Below are 23732 nucleotides of genomic sequence, written 5' to 3' on the forward strand. Positions count from 1 at the left end.
AACATATTCTTTATCTAATAAACCTGAATTAGTAATCTAAATAAATGATAAGCACCTTGTTATAACATATTAGGTTACTGTGATGGTTTGAGATGAAAGGGTTTTTCTCGTTTATACTGTCCAATTTTAATAATAACAAAAAACAATTAACATTAATTCAAATCATGAAAAGAATATCGTTTCAAACTACTGCTCTCTTTGTTTACTTTTATTTGTCACACTTACTAAAAAATAATAATTGAAATAGTTATTTCACTATACAATTCTTATTAATTGTTTTTTTATTAAAATAATTTAGAAAATAATTAATGTTAAGAGTAGATTATGAAAAAATAATAATTTAAAATTGCCGGTTGTATCATTGCTTATTGTGTCGAGATGATATCGAACGTGTGACTCAAACTATATGCAACAAACACATTGCTAGTCCACAAGTTGATGGACATGTGCAAATTGAAGTAGAATTGCTAGCTAAGGTCATACAGCCCGGCTTCAAAACGTACAGTTTTTGACCTATATATTAAAAGGGATTTTTTTATAAAAAAAAATACAGATCAAAACAGATACTTTGCCGATAAATAAGTAATTATCCCAAATAATGTTAACTCTGTCTATTCCACCCCAAAATACAATACAAATATTTTAAGGTAGTTCGTTCATAAATAGACGAACTATAAATTATTTTTATTACCTTTTCGTTAGCTTTTTTTTGTAACATTTTGATTTTGATTTAGTGTAGGAATAAATGATAATATTTTATAATATTTTAATTTTAATTTAATATAGAGATAAAATAATAATTCAACTTTTCACTATAAAATATTTCACTTTAAATATAATATAAGTAATTTTTAGTATCAATATATCTTTAACTTGTTGTAAAAGATGATGTGCATTCATTTAAGTTACTAATCTTGCCTTTTTATAAATGACTACTTAATTAGTTACACTTTACATAATATGATAATATAAATTTATTCATATTATTTTTACATTATCAGTAAATAGAAGCTAAACTCAAAACAAAATTGATTTACCGAACAACTCCTCTAGTTTCAATTTATTTTGCATCTTCATATTATCGAGGCATGACCTTAGATAGAAAAGAGTGGAGGTAAGGTTAATTGGGGTAGAATATTTTCTTGCCCTTTGATTATCACTTTATTTTGCTATTGATATTGTTCTTGGCTTGTAGAATTTGCATGATATGATTTGTATATATATTGTTGCTCTCTCTTTTTTGAGACTGATGCTTTTGAGTTGAGGGTCTTTCGAAAATAACATCTCTATCTCTATGAGGTAGTGGTAAGGTGTGCGTACACTCTACCCTTTCCAGACCCCACTTGTTGGACTTCACTGTGTATGTTGTTGCTGTGGTAAATAAATCTATTTTTAATCGTAAATTTTTCATATATATTTTAAATAATTTGAATTATCGATTATTGTGACGTAAGTACTTTTTACGTAGTTTACAAATATATAAATTTCATTTAAATTTTTTTAAAGGTTTCCATGTGCAAATTCTCAGTCAAAATTAAATTTTTTGACTTTTGAAAAACAAAAAGTGTCACACAAATTAGATAAAGGGAGTAAGTATTTGTCGGCGTCTTACTTTCTCTTCACTCACCTTTACTTGTTCATCAAATTTAAAATAAATATTCTATTTTTATTTATTCAATTTAAATAATTAAAAAATAATTTATTATATATTATTTAATTTATTTTTATTATTAATTATAATTATTTTTAAAAATATATTAAATATATTATATTAATATAGTAATAAAATTTTCATGAGAAAACTGTGGGCTTTGTTCTATAATTTCTCTGGGTAGTTTTTCTCCAAAATTTTAGCTTTGCCCAAGTTGATGTGATTGCCGGCCACAAATAGTTTGCGTAATAATTCAAAATTAATATGAAATGAAGGACATTAATCCACAAATTAAGGCCATTATCAACCTCCAGATCTTTTACAAACTATATTAATAAAGAAAAGAGGTATGAAAATATCTTCTGAACAGATGCCTCAACTATAATATATTCAACTGTGGGGCCCCCCCAAAAAGAGAACAAATTAGGTTCACTAATCTCTTGAAAACGAGTCATAAGTGATTTTTTTTATATTAAAAGCAAAAGAAAAGAAAAGAAATATGTGGTGTTTGTCAAACGCAGGCAATTTTGAATATATATATATATAATACTGTATATCCAGTAATTGCTAAGGTTTTCAGCCATTCATCCACTCTTGTTGAATTTGAACCACTCCCCATATATTTCATTCAATTTTTTATTGCGAAAAAAATTACGGTTTCTCACATTTATATCTATTTTATGTAATATTATTTAATTTAATATATTATTTTTTTAAAAAAAATTAAAATTATAATATAAAATAATTTTTAAATATTTGTGTGGTTATAAATAATTTCATTAAAAATAAAAAAAGTTAAATTTAATTTTTTACGATATAATAAGGTAATATTTTTTTTAAAACAGACTAAAAAGAAAAGTGTCACATAAAATGAGATAAAAGAAATATTATTTAGCTTCTGTTGAGAAGTTCTAATTAAAAGCGTATTTTATAAAATTAATTTTATTAGTAATATTTTAGAATTTTAAAATTTAATTATAATTATTTTATATAAGTATTTAATAATAAAAATAATATTTTTTTTCTAATTTATTAAATAAATAAATAAAATAATTTTTTTTTATATTTTTTATATAGAGATCAAGTAAAAATAAAAGGAGAGTAAAGTGACCTCAAAATTCTTATGGCCTTGCAGCTTTTTGTACCATTTATAAATAAGAGGTTCTAAAAACGAGTGGTGCAACCAATACTACTTCTAACAAACCACTCATGCTGGGTTTCTTTTGGTTAAAGGGTCCCTCTGAAATCCTTTCCTGGTTATTTCATTATGAAATTCTAGTACTATTACATATTATGTCTTCTTATACATGACGTGTGTGAAAAATTAAATTAAAATATATTTAAAAAATAAAATATTTTTAAAAATGAACTAAAAAAGTAATAACATGACAAACAATTAAAAGGAATTTTTTAAAATTATAATAAGATAATATTTTATTTGAATCGCATTAAAAATTGGAGAAAATATCATTTTTAATAGAACTGTTCAAGCCTGATGGACCACTTAATCATCAGCATGAGCTAGTAAAAGTAAGTAGATATCTCTCATAAAAATGGAACTCAACACAAACGGCCTGAACTCCAGGATTATAAAAAATATCCATAGTTATTTTGATTGAAAAATCTTTAATCCCCTGTACTACTAATAAAAATTCAGAAACAGATCAAGGGAAAGAGAAAAAACCAAAAGAAAGAAATGCATATGTTACAAATGTGTTTTTAAGGCATTCCTCATCTTAATCCTAGACATACTACATCATATAGAGTAAAATAAAATAGAAAATGGTCATATCCCTAAGAAGATTAGTATACCAAAATAAATTAACAACTCTTATCCTAAACTATCAACCGACTACAAGATTTGGAGGGGGGGGGGTATAGGGTAAGTAAAAAAGTAGAATCCACGTAATGTAATTGAAACGAATGGTCAATCTGACGGCTACGATGACTCTCAGCTTTCCAGATCTACAGTCCTTGAGTCATCATTGAGTGAGCTCGGCGATTGCCGCACCGGAGCTCATCCTCTGTCGATTATTTCTCCTGATAAACTCTATTACCGTCGTGCATCCAGGATCCGTGAGACGATCCGTTCTCTGGATCTTAGCCGGCGTTCTCATTCTCGTTGAGTATCGGTCAACATCAGCTGCTGCCTCATCTCCGCCGCCAGCATCCATCGCCGGCGATATATGGACTTTCCGATGACATGACGAACTTCCTCTGTCGTCCTGTAAACACGAAAACGAAGTTTTAAGTATTCAAACCTAATGAAAAATGAACGAATAATATCAAAATAACTAAAAATAAATGGCATAAAACTATACAACAAAAGGTTCGTACATCTGAATGAAGATCCGTATCAACTTCACGCATTCGCTTCGAAGAAACATTTCGACGGACGTTTGATGAATCTTCGCTGCTGGATGAACTAGCCGGCGGTGGAGGCGTCGTAGTTGACCACGGAACAACCTGGATATCCTCAGAATCAATTTCGTCTTCATCTTCATCCTCTTCATAATCAGTTTCCTCATCCTCTGTGCCACTTCCTTCATCATTCACGCTTCTACTCTCCTCCACTTCATCCCTATGGTAATACCCATCCACACACCTGTCACATACTGAAATCGTCTTCCCAAGCTTCGCACCGGCGGCCGACCAAGCTGTCGGTGATTGACAGACCTGACATAGTAAAGACCTAGAATGCCTCGCCGCCAGAAAGTTAGCCGAGTGAACCTTCGCATCACAATCCCAACACAAACTCGCGTTGTCCGATTCACAGTACATCCTAGCCAATCCTTTACAAAGCTCACAATTTCTCATAGTTTCTCTATATTTTTCCAAAAAGAGAAAGCAAATAAAACCACACCAACAACTTCAACGCAAAACAGAGGAAATGGAGAGAGAGAAAAATGAGCTCGAACTGAAACCACCTTTACTTTAAACGAAAATCACCCAAAACAGCAATTCTTCCTGTGGAAGGGGTATAAATGTAATGGAAAAGACCTATGGATGCGAGGGGTTGATATAAAAACGACAACGTATAGAAAAGGTGAATGGTGAGAAAGAGTGACAGGTGGTAGGTACGTGAAGGTGGCTGTTTTTTTTATTTTTTTTTTGTGGCTCGGGAAGAGATGTTTCCGTGGGTTCGTACAGGATATTTTTGTAGAGTATGTGGGGTTGAGATGACGTGGATATTTAGAGTTGGAGGATGATTCTGATTTGTCTGACGTGGAGTCATGGGGCCACGTGAAATGCGCCTGAAGAGGAATTTGAATTGGTGGGGAGCAGTGTGGGACCCCACATTCATTTGGTAGCGTAGCGTTGGATTAATTATGTGCCTCGGAATGAAATCATTTTACAAGGTAAACATTGTCCCATGTGTCGTTTCCGCGACTTCTTCCATCCACATTCTTAGAATTTAATACTATCATGGTTCGTTTGGTGTAATCGATTAAATTATAGTGATATTTAATTTATTATTTAATTAGTAAGTTTATAATAATTTATTTTGAGATTCATAATTAATATTGAAACAAATTATATTTCTCTTTGGATAGTGTACTAATTTTAGAATAATTTATTTTGAAATAAAATAGATAAATTATAAAGATATTTTTTAAAATTCTTTTTATACCTCACTTTTCATGTTCATATATATATTTATATTATTTTTAATACCATATATAATAACATTCACAACCTTCCCTTCTTATTTTTATGAAAATTCTTCATATTTTTTCTATTAAAAAAAATTACACTATACAATATAATTTTTATTTATAAAATTATTTGACTCTAATTCTTATGTTTAATCTCAACGTAACTTATCACATCATAACTAATACCAATAACTTATCATATCATAACTAATCCAATAACTTATCATATCATAACTAATTCTATCATAACTTGTATTCAAACCAAACGACCACTCAATATATATATATGTCAATAATACGGTGGTGCTCATGGCTCTTAGCTCAACTGATAGTTAACCATTTCTTTAATTATATATATCAATCACGATAAATCATAAAATTCAATGTTTTAAAGGTATAAGCGTGAGATGAGATATTTATATAATACGGAATGAGATATAAAATGCAAATCTCATGAATTTTTAATTATAAAATAATATAATAACATGAGTTATTTTTTCCATTAGAAAATCTTTTTTGTGGGTATTGATAGTTTTTGTCCCAAAAGGAAAAGACTGAGGCACCATATCCTGAATATTTCATTTGATTGTAAACCATGTTACCAGAAGGTCGATTAAGTTCGGCATCACCATCTACCATCAAGAGACAGAAAGGAATAGCAATAAGATTTTGGCAAAAACACAAAATATATTAGTAGAGATATGAGAGGAGAATGTACAGATTATTTTATTCAAGTGTGGTTTTTTTTTAAGGTGAATGACATTTTGATTTATAGGTTGATACACCACCCAAATATTACAAATATTAAGTGTCCAAATTAATAAAGAAATTGTAATATACAAAAGCTTCATAGAGAACTTGGTGAATATGTGGAGCTACAAAATTTCCTTCTTTTGTGGTTCGCAAGTTTAGTGAATGCCTCAATCCTCATGGAGCTTGGAAGCGGTGGGAAAATTAATAATGCATAAAAGAAAACGTCGACAGCAGGGTTCAAGCCCAACAGATTTCAAGTCTGTCTTCTTAACCACTCGGACATAGCGACATTTGTTTAAATCATGGTATGTTTACTTTAAAGACTAATAATTTGTCCTACTAAATAAAATTAATAATTTATCTATTTAGTGAAACAAAGATAAAGTTATAACAAAATTAATAGAGCTGATGTCTTTCTATAATAGAGTGTTTTGTCGCACGTTGAGGGATGTTTGGTAGCGGGTTAGAGTTATACAACTATCAGTAATGTGGGGATTAGTGATTCAACTAAGCAGAGGTGGACAATGACCAGAAATTCAACTCATTTTGATCTGTCTAAAACCAGCCCGAACCTGCCCATTCATAAGTCCTAATTTTCTTTGTCTATCAGGACTCAAGAGTCATGAAAGACATAATATACAAACAAGCTCCTTAATTTGGCCTTAGTTGATATCTATGTCTTTCAACTTTGATGTGTACAATAGACACATAAAATTGCATAATATTTAACAAGTAGACACATATGTTCTATGTGGCATAATACACGTAAGACTCCAATTACCACATAAGACACCACGAAGTTTAATTAGTGCCTATGTGAACTTTTAACTATCTAAACTACCATTGATGAATGAGAAGCAATTGAGAGAAAAGGAAACTGAGAGAAGAAAAGAGAGGTTGATTAATGTGTTACTTGAATTGATCATACACTGCACATGCTCTTTATATAGAGAGCAATATCTTGTGCACTAAGAAAACTCACCAAAGCTGTGTGAGGTAACTAACAGAAATTTGTTAACTTCCCTAACTAACTAACCAACTAACTCTGTTAACTAATCATCTAATAACAAACTTACAACAACTAAGCATCAATTAACACACCCCCTCAAGATGGAATGTGAAAAAACATTGAACAAACCAAGCTTGGACACTAACATTTGACGCTGAGCAGTCCCTAAACTTTTAGTTAGCACATTTGAAAGTTGTGAAGTTGTAGCGATGAACTGAGGTTGAACCAAACCATTCTTGATCTTCTCTTTAACAAAATGACAATCAATCTATATATGCTTAGTCCTCTCATGAAAAATGGGATTAAAAGCTATTTGAATGGCTTCTTGGTTATCACAATACAATGCAACTGGAGTGAAAACTGGACAATTCAGTTCCTTTAGAAGACCATATACCCAAGTCAACTCAGCAACTTTCACTGCCATGCTACTCTATTCAGCTTTTGTTTAACTTGTGCTTATTTTATGTTGATCCTTGATTTTTCAAGATAGAATGTCACGACCTCGACCCGCCGTGACTAGCACCCACACTAACCCTCCGATGGGAGAATCATTTTTACAGCCCAAGCTAACAACACTTGTGAGATATAAATAATTCAAAGATGCAGAAACATGTTTAATCAATAAATAATACTGAGTTCCCATAAACTCAAAAAATAATCTAGTCAATAAACTTAAACATTACAGAAAGCATCCTAGGAACTGAAAGTCGTTCGTACCAAAACTCTAAAAAATCAACAAATCTAGAAAAAGAGTACAACTCCCATAAGAAAGTCATTAAAGAATTAACCAACGTCTGAAACATCTAGTCCCAGAAAAAGAACTAGAAATAGTAGAGAGAGTACATGGCGGCCTAAAAGAATAGCTCACCCTTGCACTCGAATCAAATCACTCCTCTAAGTGAGGTCTCTCCGCAGCCGACTGAATATGCCTTTTACTCAACAAAGACAGTGCAAGTGTAGTATCAATACACAAAATCAACAGTATACTGGTAGGATCATGCGGCTAGCAAGTAAGCAAGTCATGAACAAGTAAACCCAACATAATAAGCATATATATAGAATAACTTAACTATTCTTATCTTAGTCAGTATTCAACAAAATCACAGTTCATCAATCCCAATGTCATGTAATTTTACATAAGGGTCCTCTCATGGGACTTGCAAATACATATTTTATGTCAAAACATGATACTCAATCCAAGGTTTATATCAGAACGTGACACCCAATCCAAATGTGTATCAGAACGTGACACTCGATTCTATTTATGTGTCGGAATGTGACACCCAGTCCAAACATACAAAGCAACCACAATTAAATTCAATAGTCAACATTATGTCACCAAGAATAGATTCATCACAAAATAGGTCAGTAAGTGATCATTTCACATAATTTTTAGCATGCTTCCCTATTCATAGACACATATGTATACAATGAAGCAATTTATCATGTACATGAAACCCATACAGGAAACAAAACCATCACCTACCTCTGATTCGAGCTTCAACCACTCTAAGATGCAAAAGCTTTCCCTTTCCAAGTTCTTTTTGCTTGTTTTTGGTCTAAAACAAGTCACATATACACAAGGATCAATACAATAACCTAATTCACATGAATTATAACATAATTCCAATCCTAGGCCAAAACCCATGATCCTAACCCCACCCTAGGGCTATTTTCCACCATTAGTTTCAGTCCAAAACCCCCCTCCAATGATCACCTATCCAAGTTTATGGGTTTTAGGAATCAAATTATGAGTTTAGGGAGTAAAAATCTTATCTTAAGCATGAAAATTTATGGAAAAATGATATAAATTGCCCTGGTTCACCTCCTAATGTCTTAAAAATAGTCATTGCAGAAAAATACCATTTCTGGGGTTTTTCCTGTCTTTAACTTTGCGACTGTCCCGCCACAGCGGGACCATCCCACTATGGCGGCCCCGCTCTAGCGAAATTAATACCGCTTTGGTGGGGGAAATAGTGAGCTCGGGATTTGAGATTCAAACTCCTATTTTACAACATACTCCCATCCCAATGGCATCTTAAATCATACTCTTTACGCTGAAGGCAATTTCAGGAGTTTTACTAACTCAAATGCGATTCTGTGAAGCCGTAAAAGCTCTGTATCATCTTGGCTATCCACTAATTTAATCAAAATGCTGATTTAGTCCTCCATCTAACACTAGGTCACCTAGACCTCGCCTGACTTTGAATTCATCCAAGTCTAGCCTAGGCTCCAATTTTTTAAAGTTACTACCCAAAATTTTCTAGCCCAAATTCCTTCCCCCTTAGCCTATTCATAATGACGGGAAGAGGTGTTACATTGAAATCAATCATATCTAAAATTACTAAGTCTACCTAAGTCTGTAACCCCACAAACATCACAGAACATGCACGATAAATATGGGTGACTATGACTGACTCTCCAACAGTGGTAGAAACATGGACAGGGGAATCAAGTATATCACATAATACATCAAAACCCAAGGCATATTTCACGGATACATAAGAATAAGTAGAACCCAGATCAAATAAAATAGTAGTCATCCGATCACAAATAAGAATCGTACCTGTGATCACTTCATAAGATGCCTCTGCCTCGGTCTTTGCCCGAAAATGCATAAAATTGAGCTCGATCATCCTGACAGGACACCTCCCTGCCTGGCTGGGCTACTCCTCGACCTGCACTACCATTACCTCACCCCCACGACCTCTATGGTTTCCTCCTCGCCCACTCGGTGGTCATCCTCTACCATTGCCTCCCCCGGCCATGGTTACTATCGCTCTAACCTATTAGGGTACTGAAATTATCCTGTGGAGGTAAGGACATTCCCTTCTTATATGCCCTGGCTTTCCATAATTGAAATAATCATGGTCGAAAGATGACCCTCTACTTGGGAATGATAGTCTTTGCCCCTCGGGGGTCGGATGCTGCTATGGAGTACCTGAAAAAATGCCAGTAGAAATAGACAGAGCTGACTGAATTGGCTGGGCTGCAATTACTGGCCTGCCCGACCCTCTAGAATAGGATCCTTGGCCTGCCTATCTCTCCCCACACCCTCTTCCTTCTTCACAAAGTGGTGACGTTGTTGAAACTCTTGCCTAACAAAGTCATGTGAACTGACAACACCTGCAATTCATGGTTCAACCCCTTTACAAACAATCAAATTCTTTCATCCTTTGTAATCACCAGCTGGGCGGCATACCTGGAAAGCACATGAAATCTGGCCTCATAAGAAGCCACTAACATACCTCCCTGATCCAGTGCCATGAAATCATCTTTTTTATAGTCCCTCAAGGTACGTGGCACGTATTTTTTCAAGAACAGAGCATGAAACTGAACCCAAGTAAGGGGGGGAAACACTGGTGAACGACACTCCACATAAGCCCTTCACCACTTTTTGGCCTCACTCTGCAGCTGAAATGTCACAAACTCCACTCCATACTGATGCACTATGCCTTGCTTGTGCAACCTCTCGTAGAAGTCAAGGATGAACTCATATGCATCTTAATTTTCGGAACCATGGAAAACTAGGGGCTTAAGTTGTAGAAACTTGGTGAGCATTTCATGCTCAGTGCCAGTCATGACAGACCCATAAGTGGTCTAAAGAAAGAATCAGTGCCTACGACCTCATTTACTAGCAGAGCTGCAGTAGCAAAAGGATGAGCAACAAGAGCTGGTGTTGTGGGCATAGTGCCAGCACCATCCATCCCACTTAGAAAGGTCATGATCTATTGCGCCAATATGGGGTCCAGAGGGGGAAGACCGGTAGCCGAGGTTGTATTTTTTCCTCCTATTCAGCAATTCCTTTCTCTTCTCCAACCTTTAGGTTCTCTTCTAACTCATTCTAGAGAGCAGGATGGGCCTCACCTATTAGTACCTTTTCAACTGGAATCTCCACACTGGCGGGTGCTGTTGTCTCTCTTCTCTTGCTGCACCTCCGCCTCCTGCCTCTACCTCTGCCACACCCATAAACGACTGGCTCTTCCTCTGGTTCTACTGGAGCTACGAGCCATACACCATTATAGCGAATACTAACTATTTATGGATAAGAGAGTAAATGAAGTTAGATACCAATTTGGATCACCATATACTAACTGGAATCAAGTCCTAGCACAAAGGAAAAGAGATAAAGAACTTTTTCTAAAATAATGTAGCCTCTCAAAGAAAAGTACAGACGTATCCATACCGTTCTGTAAGAATCTACTAAACTCGTTTTAGTATGATGAGATCAACGAACCTAGGGCTATGATACCAACTTTTTCATGACCCCGATCACCTGTGAATGGACCACACTAACTCTTCGGTGGGAGAACCATTTTTACAAGCCTAAGCTAACAACATTTGTGATATATAAACAATTTAAAGATGTGGAATCAAGTTTAATCAATAAATAATATTGAGTTTCCATAAACTTAGAAATAATCTAGTCAATAAACCTAAACATTGCGGAAAGCATCCTAGGAACTGAAAGTCATTTGTACCAAAACTTTAAAAAAATAACAAGTCTAGAAAGGGAGTACAATTCCCATAAGAAAGTCATTAAAGAATTAACCAACATTTGAAAGAATAGCTCATCCTTGAACTCGAATTAAATCACTCCTCCAAGCGAGGTCTCTCTGCAGCTGGCTGAATATGTCTTGTTCTCAACAAAAACAAAGCAAGTGTAGTATCAGTACACAAAATCAACAGTGTACTGATAGGATCACGCGGCTAGCCAGTAAGCGAGTTATGAACAAGTAAACCCAACACAATAAACACACACATATATATATATAATAACTTAACCATTCTCATCTCAATCAGTACTTAACAAAATCACAGTTCATCAATCCCAATGTCATGCAATTTCACATAAGGGTCCTCTCATGGGACGTGCAAACACATATTTTATGTTAGAACGTGACACCCGATCCAAGGTTTATGTTGAAATGTGACACCTGATCCAAATATGTATCGAAACATAATACCCATCCCATTTATTTGTCAAAATATGACACCCATTCCAAACATACAAAGCAACCACAATTATATTTAATAGTCAACATTATGTCACCAAAAATAGGTTTATCATAAAACAAATCAGTAAGTGATCATTTCACATAATTTCTAACATGCTTCCCTATTCATATAAACATATGCATACAATGAAGCAAAGCATGTACATGAAACCTATACAGGTAACAAAACCATCACCCGCCTCGAATTCGAGCTTCATCCACTTTAAAATGCAAGAGCTTTTCCTTTTTGGGTTCTTTCTAGTTGTTCTTGGTCTAAAATAAGTCACATATACACAAGGATTAATACAATAGCAGAATTCACATGAATTATAACATAATTCCCCTTCTAGGTCATAACCCATGATCCTAACCCCACCCTAGAGCTATTTTCTACCATTAGTTTCAGTCCAAAACCCTTCCCAATGATCACCCATCCAAGTTTATGGATTTTAGGAATCGAATTATGAGTTTAGGGAGTAGAAATCTTATCTTAAGCGTGGGAATCCGTGGAAAAATAATAAAGTCACCCTTGGTCGCCTCCTAGCATCTTACGAATAGTTTTTGCAGAAAATACCATTTTTGCGGCTTTTTCCGTCATTAACTTCACGACTGTCCCGCCACAGCAGAACCATCTCGCTTTGGCAAAATTAATCCCTCTCTAGCAGAATAGGTGAAAACAGTGAGCTCGGGACTTGAGATCCAAACTCTCATTTTACAACACACTCCTATCCAATGGCATCTTAAATCATACTCTTTACGTCGAAGGCAAATCTGAGAATTTTACTAACCCAAATGCGATTTCGTGAAGTCGTAACAGCTCTGTATCGTCTTGGCTATCCACTAATTTAATAAAAATGTTGATTTGATCCTCCATCTATCACTAGGTCACCCCAGACCTCACCTGATTCATAATTCATCCAAGTCTAGCCTAGGATCTAATTTTCTAAAGTTACTAACCAAAATTTTCTGGCCTAAATTCCTTCCTCATTAGCTTATTTATAACGATAAAAATAGGTCGTTACATAGAAGGGCACCCCCTAACTTCACCACATAAATAGTGATTGATATCCTAGTATTAAGACAGGCTGCCCAGTCAAAATCACAGTAAACACTGAGTTCCAGTGTTGAATTAAATGGGAAGAATAAGCCAAGACCTAGTGAACCTTTGATATACCTCACTACTTTCATTGCAGCTTCTAGACGAGCTTGTTTTGGCCTTTGCATGAATTGGCTAAGCACTTGCACACTGGTTTGGTGATAGTGAGATAGATCAACTTCCCAACTAGTTTTTGATAACCAACCACATCTTCTAGTTTAGGATCACTTTTGTTTACCATGTGAATATCATAATCTACTGTGGTAAGTTTATGATTTGCTTCTAATGGTGTAAGGACTGGTTTAGCACCACTGAGTCCTATTTCTGAGATTAGTTCCAAACTGTACTTCCTTTGGTTTAAGAGTATTCCCTTCCCTGACCTCATAACTTCAATGCCAATGAAATATCTAAATTCTCCCAAGTCTTTAGCTTTGAAGTGGTGGTGCAGGGCCTGTTTTCTTCTTCAATTAATTCAGGTGTACTCCCAAGTCTTTTGTCTTATCATTTTGTAAGAAAAAAGACTCAAATTAGTGTTATGTCGGAAAAAGATAGTTTAAAATTAATTTAAACTTTTAGAGAAAAAAATCAATTTTAGAAAAGAGAGTTGCCACTTAATTTTTAAGAAAAATCAAGAAATCTTAATTTTAAAGATTCTAACAGATTTAAGTCTTAAAATTAGAGAAAATGGGTAAGGGTTCAAATTTCCATTTCGAGAAGGTGTTAGCACTCAAAGTAGCCGCTAACGCGTGGTTATCTGATGATTTAAAAATTATTTGCCTAACTTTTAAAAAATATTAATTTAAAAGGAAATAAAGACTTTTATGACTATTTTTGAAAAAATGATCAAGCTAATACATTGGATATAATATGAAAAGAGAGTAAAGTTAATCAAAATGGCTAAATAAAGGTAGAAGATTATTTTAAAAAGTAAATTAACATGAAATGACTTATCTTTATGGAATCTAATTAAGTTAAAACAAATTAAAATTAATATCTAAGCAAGCATAAATAACATGAGTAAATAAATTATTATTATCCGAATCACTATAAATAAATAATAAATAACACATGAAAATATGACCCGACATTTAGTTTCTGTACGCTTGGACTAAGTTGTTGGGTCATCTGCATTTTATGCCTTAAGCCAATTCCACTATATATCGCCGCTGTATATACACTATATATCGGACTGTATATACATTATATATAATGTATATAATATTATTTCTGTATATCGAACTGTATACATATTGTATACCACCTATTTGTTCCTTGTATCTATTATATATCAGACTGTATATATACTGTCTATCAGTGTATACAATATTATTTTTTCTTGCTTATTGAACTGTATATATACAATATATCAGTGTATATAACACTATTTTCCACCTGTACGCCATGTATACATCCCAATATCAATATTCAAATCATGAATATTAGCTTCTTTTCCATGTATCAACTTTCCATCAATTCGAGCAAGATGATGGAAGACTAAAAAACTCAACGATATGCAAGGATGGAGTCCAAAGATGGATTCAAATTGATATCATATGCACCAAAGTAAAATTATATAAGCATTTACTCATTTTAAGCTAAACCAAAACATATATCATGATATTTTAAAATATCAAATTGATGGGCATCCTAGAGGTGGCTAACAACATGTATATATGTAGACAAAGAAAAGGAAAGAAGAAATATATTCAAGTAACTAAACGACACGGAATTAATATATATGCTATACTAACTCAAATTTTAAAGAAAGAATTAAATCAATTAGGCCATGAAAGTTCTAACTAAATAATAACTTGAGCATATTTTTGTTTTCTAAATCATGTTAAAAGAAGAAATTGAAAACATGAAAATCTATATTGTTAAAGAAAACTACTTGAAAAAATAATGAACAAAACTAAGAGCTTTTATGAAATAATCCAAACACATGCTTGCTAATTAATCTTAACAAATGCTAACAATACAAAATTTCTATCATTAATCTAATTATTCTTAATATTGGTAACTAAAAAAAATAAGATTACGAATCAACTATATATAAAATATGAAATAATTAAATAAAATAAAGCTGAGAAATTTTTACCTCTTTGTGGGTAGCGAGACTGAAGACGGCGAGCGTAAGACGACTTCACCACCATCCAAGAGCTTGACGGAACTCCAATCCACAAAAAAAATTGAAAATTTAGACTTGAATCTTCGTGGGTTCGACTTTATAAAAACTTTGTTTTTAGCCTAAATTTCGACTTCAATCTCTTATTTTTCCTCGAAGAAAAATATAGATTGAAAGGTAGAAATTTTCACAATCTTTAGATTGGGGACAAGAGTCCAAAATCCTAGTCAAGTAAGAAAAATTTCTAATTTTGGGGTGGCTAAAAAACCTTCCTCTTTTTCCTCTCTTTTTATTGAAAATACGAGCCTTTATATAGGCTCCAAAAATCCAAATCATTCATGGATTTTTGATGCGGGAGAAGTGCATTTTTTTGAGTCATAAACCAATTAATTTGAAAATACAAACTATAATTAAACTAACCTAATAAATATTACATTTAATTAAAAATAAAATCTTTTTTGAGATGATTTTCAAATAATCACATAAGTATTAATTAAAGATATAGTTATATAAAAATATGTATATTATCTTAAAATTATATAAAAAGACAAAAATAGTTAGGAATAACATGAAAATATTTAATTTTTATAAAAGTTAATTATTTCAAAAATGTTCGAAATCTAAAGAAACTCAATACCTAATTTGTGTTGTGGAGGGTCAAAATTGGGTGTCTACACTTAGCATTTAGAAATTCTATTTATTAGTACTTAAAATTATGCAATGCATTTTGTATTGTCATTTCTAAGGGAAAACAACTCAAATTAGTACTTAAATTTTTTATTTATTTCTAAATAAATCAAATATTTAAAATTAGAAATGAATTATTTAATTTTAAGCTTTTAAGTGTTATTCCGTTAAAATTAAGGGTGAATTTGTACTAATGTATAATGAGAGGGGTATATATTTGAACCGAAAGTCTAACAGGAGGGTATATTTAATCCGAAAGTATAATGAGGGGTATATTTGAGCTATTTCCAACAGTAAATGGATATATTTTACCATTTTTTGTTTTTGAAACCTATATAAGGGCTCATATTCTCATCCTTAAGGGAGAAAGAAAAAACGGAGGTTTTTGGCCACCCAAAATGTTAAAATTTTTCTTTACATAGCTAGGATTTTGGACTCTTGTCTCCAGTCTAAAAGTTGTGAAAATTTATAGCTTTCAATCTATATTTTTCTTTTTTGAGGAAAATAGGGGATTGTAGTCAAAATGTAGGCTAAGAACAGTGTTCTTATAATGTCGTACCCACAAAGGTTTGAGTCTAAAATTTTAATTTTTTTTTTGTGTATTGGAGCTTTGTCGAGCTCTTGGGTGGTGGTGAAGTTGTCTTTAGCTCGTCGTTTTCGGTCTCGCTGCCCGAAAAGAGGTGATATCAATTCGAGTCCATCTTCGGACTCCATCTATGCATATCCTTGAGTTTTGAGTCCGCAATCATCTTGGTCGAATTGCTAGAAAGTTGATACAGGGGATGGAAGCTAAATTACAGGTTTTAAAGGTAGAGAATCAGCTGTATACGTCCACTATACAACATATATGCGATATACAGCAGGCGATATACAGTATATATACATATGATGTATACCAAAACGGATATGGTCTCTCTCTCTCTCTTTATATCCTATTGTAAATATCTCTTATTTTGTTTAATTAGTTATAATTCTAACTTTAATTATTTAGTTTAACTTAATTAGATCCCCAAAGGATGAATCATTTTGTGCCAAATTATTATTTTACTTAGTCGTCTTTATTAAGTTTACATTTCTTTATAGATTATTTCAAGTGTCTTTAAGTTGATTTTCTTGTTCAAATGATTTTGATCGTCTTTATTAGTTTCCAAAGTTAGCCAAATAATTTTCAAATCGATGGATAACCGCACGTTAGCGGAGACTTTGAGTGCTACACCTTCTCAAAGTGGAAATTTGAACCTTTTCCAATTTTTCTCTATTTTTAAGACTTAAATCTGTTAAGATTTTTTAAATTAAGGTTTCTTGATTTTCCTTAAAAATTAAGTGGCGACTCTTTTCTAAATTGATTTTTTCCTAAAAAGCTGAAATCTATTTTAATCCGTGTTTTTCCTACATAACAGCTATAGGTGAATATGTATCATGAAAATTCAATCCTTTTTTTTGACTATATCCTTTTGCCATTAGTCTAACTTTGAATCTTTCCACCTCACCATTTGACTTATATTTAATCTTATTACCCATTTAGACCCTATGGCTTGCTTGTCTGCTGGAAGATCAACGATGTCCCATGTTTGATTTTCTTCTAGTGCATGAATCTCCTGTTCCATTGCCTCAATCCATCTCTGATCTTGGGATGCCTCCTTGAATGATTGAGGTTCAAGATGAGGTGAAAAAGTAATTGGTAGGTCTGATAAGTAGATGATAAGGTAGAATAAGAGATATAATCAGAAATGGGAAACAATGAAGCTTGGCCAGCTGTTTTTTTTAATACATAGTCTTTCATCCACATGAGAGGTTTAACTAATCTACCACTGGTTCTTTTTGTGGCTAATTGTTCAAACTCTACAGGTACAATTATTGGTTCCTCCTCAGTAGTTTCAGATTGTGCTACTTCTGCTAGTAGAATGTTTATCTCATCTACTGCAGCCTTATCTACTACTGTAGTGTCCACTACCTTTACAGGTACCTCGGCTGGCAAGGTATTTGTATCCATTGTAACTTCATTAGGAGTGTCATCAATGTCTACAGCTTTCTCAGCAACTGTTACACTCTGAAAAGAGAGGATAAAATATGTCATCAAGGTCCCTTTTGCTCATTTAAAGGGAAATATGTTCTCTTTGAAATTGACATCTCTATTTATAAGGAAGGTCCTAACCTCTTTATCATAGATAGGAACCTTGAAAGGTCCCTAAACATCAACATGAATTAATTGGAAATAACTATCGATTGAAAAACTACTAAGTGAAAATTTGAGTCTGTGTTGCTTAGCCATATGATTTACTATATAATGATATTGTGATACTTTACACATCTTTACATTCAAATCAGCAATAATATTTAGTACTTCCATAGAAGCATGACCAAGCATGTTATTCCATAATATTGAATCTGGCTTATCCTCTATTACTGCTCCTGCCTTTATTGATTCATCTTCTTGTAGGCAATATTGTCCATCATACTCTCTACCAATCCTCATCACCTTGCCATTGTAAATCTCCTAAAATATGTAAAATTCTAGATATAAATTGACTGAACAACAAAGTTCTTTGGTTATCTTGGACACTGACAATAAACTAAACTTGAAGTCAGGCACATACAATACATTCCTAAGTTTATGATTCTGCAAAATAATGGTTTTCCATGTATGAGTCATATTGCATTTATCACCTGAACACCACTGCTTTGTTGTCTATCAATAACCTTAAGATCATTTAGCACTTTTCTAAGTGGTGTTATGTGATGTAAAGCTCCCGAGTCTATAATCTAATCACATTGTTCTACTTTGGATAATAAGGAAGATATACATGCAAAATTGCAGTGATAATCACCTGTAGAATCCTGAACTTGACCCTTGCCTTTTAAGCTTATGTAGTGTTGGTACTGCTCTTCTGAAAGATAATGTCCCGTTGATGATCCTGAGCTGGATTCACCTCCCTCTACAACAACATGATGTGCATGTGGAAATTTCTGTTGTCCTGATACATTGATACATTGTCCTTGCCTGCTTATGTTCCTAAATGCTTCTTACTCTTAAAATTAGGTAGATATCCAACCAACCTATAACAATTCTTTTTCAGTTGTCCCTTGTATCTACAATGATCACATATTGTTCCACCAGTCATAAGCTTCCTACTTCTAAAATTATTATCTCTCCTAGCTAGCATGTTCAAGGAGTCTCGATTGAGATCAACTACACCTAACCTCCTCTGAATTTCCTCTTGCACTACCACAGAGTAGGCTTGATTAACACTTAAGACTAGTGTTCTAAGAAGAATATCACTTCTCGCATGACCATAACTTTAATTCAATTCCATGAGAAATTGCAACAATCTTTGATTGTTCAAATGCATAACATATGCACCTGATTCTGCACACTCACATGTAGGAGGATGAGGAGCTATAGATCCAATTCATCCCAATAATCCTTCAATTTTGAATAATAAACTATAACTGAATCTGTACCTTGTGTTTGCATAACAATATCTCTTCATAATTGATAAATTCTAGTAAGATTTGACTTGTGAAATCTCTCCTTAAACTCATCTCATACTTTCTTTGCAGTTGAAGCCAAAACTATGCTAGATACTAATTCTGGTGCAACTACTCCACTGATCCATGGCAATACGAGTGCATTACATCTATCCCATTGCTTTGCCAATTCTCCTTTGTATAAATTTCGTGTGCAACTTTTATCTACAAGACCTAACTTGTTCTTTCCCAACAAGGCTAGTCTCATCGATCTGCTCCATAATGTATTTGTTTCTGGTTCTGTTAACTTCAAACCAATCAGTAGATCTCTTAGTGTGTTTAATGGTTGTAAGAATAATGGGTGAGTGTAATCTAATTGCACAATCTGTGTAGTTTTTTTCTTGATGTCTCTGAATTAACCATGGCTTCAATTCTTCTCGAGCTTCAGCATTTGTGATTTATCATCTATGGAAACACACTCACAACAATCGGTGCTCTAATACCATGTGAACTTTTAACTATCTAATCTACCATTGATGAATGAGAAGTAATTGAGAGAAAAGGAATCTAAGAGAAGAGAAGAGAGATTGATTAATATGTTACTTGAATTGATCATACCCTGCACATGCTCTTTATATAGAGAGCAATATCTTGTGCACTAAGAAAACTCACTAAAGTTGTTACCCCCTGAACCTTTTAAAAGTATAATATATGCCCCCTCAAAAACTCACACCCAGATTTGTATTTAAAAGTGATCTGCACGCGCTCTGCCACGTAATATTATATTATTTTTTTATAAAAAAATTATTATTCCTTGTCTTTATTCTATTTTTCCCTTTTATATTTCCCCTTCTCGTTTTCTCTTTTCTTTGACAATAACTTTTTCTCCATTGATATGAACCCAGGAACACATTACCTTCTTCTCATCACTCCTTTTTTTTGTTTCCTTCTATTGTTTCTATTTATTTTCTTTTTCATAATTTTAGTGAAGTTTCATCCAACGTGTAATGATAATATTGCTAAATCGAATTTGAGGACCAAATCAATGAATCAGAAGATGACATATTTGATAACTTTGTATGGTCGGTTAGTTTTCAAAAAGTTAATGGCATATCAGAGTTGGAGATTTTTGCAATTTTTAATCTCGTTGTCATGGTCACCGGCTATGAAAGGTGTTTTTTAGAACGGATCTAATTAGTCGGTCTTAATTTTAAATGTTTTTTAATCTACTACTACTCAAAATTCAATAATAATAGATAATGATAGTCAGAGGATTTTTAGATATGAGAAAAGAAGGTGGAGGTGGCGGCCAAGCAATGACAAAAATGGCGGTGTGAGAATGAAAAATAAGTTTATTTTGAAAAAAGAAAGGAAGGAGATAACATTAGTGATAACTGAATGGTGAAGTGAGTTCATCATATTTTTCGGCAACTTAAATCCGGCGAAGTGTTGAAGAGAAAAGATAAATAAAAGTAAAAGATAACATAATTTAAAAAAAAATTAGAAACTTAATATGAAAAAGGAAAAATACTAGTAAAGTTAAAGTTTGATAAAAATAAAATTGTCTCTCACTCTCTTTGAGAAAGTGAATATACTTTTTTTTGCCACCTCATCATTTAGGGCGAAATTAATTTCATTTTAAAATAGTCTAAGGGGGTAATAGGACCCCCGTAAACTATACATATGTCGTTGAGAATTCGATAATAGATTAGGGACATTTGGTTACTTTCTCAACGAAGAGATAACCAATTAAAATTCTCTACTTCAAAGTTGACTTAGATTTTTCGTCATCTCATTTGTCATCTTAAAAATGAAAACAATGTATGTGGTGTTGTAAAATAATGATAGTGTGTATGTCCCTTTCGTCGATTTTCCCCTACCACTAACTCTTCCCCTAACCCCTATTTTTTCCTAACCCTTTTTAGTCAAATTTGGCATACTGTACAATGGCTATAAATAGCCAACGTTCGGTGAAAGTAAATACACTCAATTCTCTCAACTCTCTCTCATTCTCTTACTATTTCTTTTTTGTCTTTCTTTATTCTTAATTTGCGAAGTTAGTTTATTTTATAACACGTTGTCAGCACGAGCCTCCATCACTTTGAGCTATTTTAAAAAGGTAACAAAAGGGTAAGAATTTTATTTTCTTAAAATGTCTAATATCTCTAAACTTGAATTTGTTGCTCTTGATATATCTGAAAAAGGCTACTCATCATGGACATTAGATACCGAAATACACCTAGAATCAATGGGTCTGGCAGACACCATCAAAGATAAAAATATGGCATCTACTCAAGACTATGCCAAAACCATGATATTTTTCCGCCACCATCTTGACGAGGGGTTAAAATTACAGTACCTCACATTAAAACACCCCTTAAACTATGAAAGAATTTAAAAGAAAAATATGACCACCTGAAGTTGGTCATCCTGTAACGACCTGCTCCCATCGTTAGGGATAGGCTAATGGAAAAATATTTTGAACCAGAAAACTTTGGGTAGTAACTTCAAAAATTTGAGCCTAGGCCAGACTTGTAAGAATTCTGAGTCAGGTGAGGTTTAGGGTGATCATGTGAATGATGAGATGTCAAATTTATAAGTTGATTGGCCAAAATGATAGCCAAGGTGATACAGAGCATTTATGGCTTCGTGAAATCGCATTCGGGCGAGTAAAACTCCCGAAATTAAAGTTTGTGTGAGGGGTATAATTTAATACATTTTTGGAAAGGGGTGTGTTGTGAAATGGGGGCTTGGAGCGCAAACTTCGAGCTCTCTATTCCTACATATCCCTCCATAGCGGTGCCTCCAGAGTGGGATCTGTCTAACTAGAGCGGGACAGGGACTGTCGTGACTTAAGTCGGGAAAAAGACCAGAAATTGCAAGCTCAGTTTCTAAAACCCCAAGAGGCGACCTAGGGCGATTTCAATTGATTTTCCATGAATTTCCATGCTTAAGGTAAGATTTTTACTCCGTAGATTCATACTCTGATTCTTAGGAACTAGAAGTATGAGTGATAATCATTGGGGAAGGGTTTGGACTGAAAATTTAAGACGAAAAATAGCCCTAAGTTAAGGTTAGGATCATAGGTTTGGCCTAGGGAATGAAATTGTGTTATATTTCTTGATAGGTAGGCCATTATATTGATCTTTGATATGTATTTAATGTTTCTAGATCAAGAACGAACCCAAAAAAGGAAGGCTATTGCGTTGTAAGGTACTGAAAGCTTGAATTTGAGGTAGGTGGTGGTCTAGTTTCTCATATGTGTTTCATATACTTGTTAAATTGCTTCATGATATGCATGTGTGTATATGAATAGAGAAACATGCTAGATTATATGTGAAATGATCACTTCCTGGCCTGCTATTGTGATGAAATTGTTCTTGGTGGTATAAATGTTGTAAACATTATATATTCTTGTGATTGTGATATCTTGGGATCGGGTGTCATGGTCCGACACATAATTTAGATCAGATGTCACGTTCTGACATGTATTTGGATTGGGTGTCACATTCTGACACATATTTGAATCAGGTGTCACGTTCCGACACAAAGTTGATTGTTTGTAGGTTTCTTGAGAGGACCCTTGCGTGAAATTACATCATGCGAAAGACATTGAGCTGTGATATTGAGATTTGGTTGACTTATTCAGTATATGTATATGCCTATTTTGTTGAAATTTACTTGTCTATGATCCGTTTATCGGCTAACCACGTGATCGTATCAGTACACCATTGTTTTGTGTACTGATACTACTCTTGCTCTGTCTTTTGTTGAGTAAAAGACATATTCAGCCGGTTGCAGAGACACCTAAGTTGAAAGATTAGCAAGTTGTTCGAAGTCTAAGTGTGAGCTATTCTGTCATGCTGTCGTGGACTTTTCTATCTATCTCAGTCCTTCTTTCAGGACTCAGATATTCAGATAATGTTTCTATTTATTATTTATTTCTATTTGGAGTTGTACTCCTGTTATAGACTTGTTAGTTAGAGTTTTGATATGATGCTTTCAAATCCTAAGAGATGTTTACTTCCGTACTTCAGTCTTATTAACATGGTTTGCTGGGTTTATGGGAACTCAACATTATTTTTGGTTTATTCCTGTTTTCACAAGTCTTTAATTGTTATCTCCTAAAGTTTGATAAGCTGGTCTGTAGAAATGGTTCTCCCACTGGAATAAGTATTGTGGATGCCAGTCACGGTGGATTGGGGTCGTAACACATCCTTCCACAGGCACGTCATGATTGACTCAATTTGAGATTAATGAATTTTAAAAATATAACTATATATAATTCTG

The 23732-nt window shown here is 33.6% G+C and overlaps 1 protein-coding gene across 1 annotated transcript; it reads right to left on the reverse strand.

Annotated features, from left to right (window-relative positions):
• Nucleotides 1–3315: 3315 nt before the first annotated feature.
• LOC129891738 (zinc finger protein CO3-like) lies at nt 3316–4628 on the reverse strand. The gene is made up of 2 exons (XM_055967199.1): nt 3989–4628; nt 3316–3876 (listed from the first exon to the last, which is right to left on the reverse strand). The coding sequence occupies exons 1-2, from the start codon at nt 4466–4468 to the stop codon at nt 3634–3636; spliced, it is 723 nt and encodes a 240-aa protein (XP_055823174.1). The 5' UTR covers nt 4469–4628; the 3' UTR covers nt 3316–3633.
• Nucleotides 4629–23732: the final 19104 nt, after the last annotated feature.

This window comes from Solanum dulcamara, chromosome 6, assembly GCF_947179165.1.
Source record: "Solanum dulcamara chromosome 6, daSolDulc1.2, whole genome shotgun sequence".
Classification (NCBI taxonomy): Eukaryota; Viridiplantae; Streptophyta; class Magnoliopsida; order Solanales; family Solanaceae; genus Solanum; species Solanum dulcamara.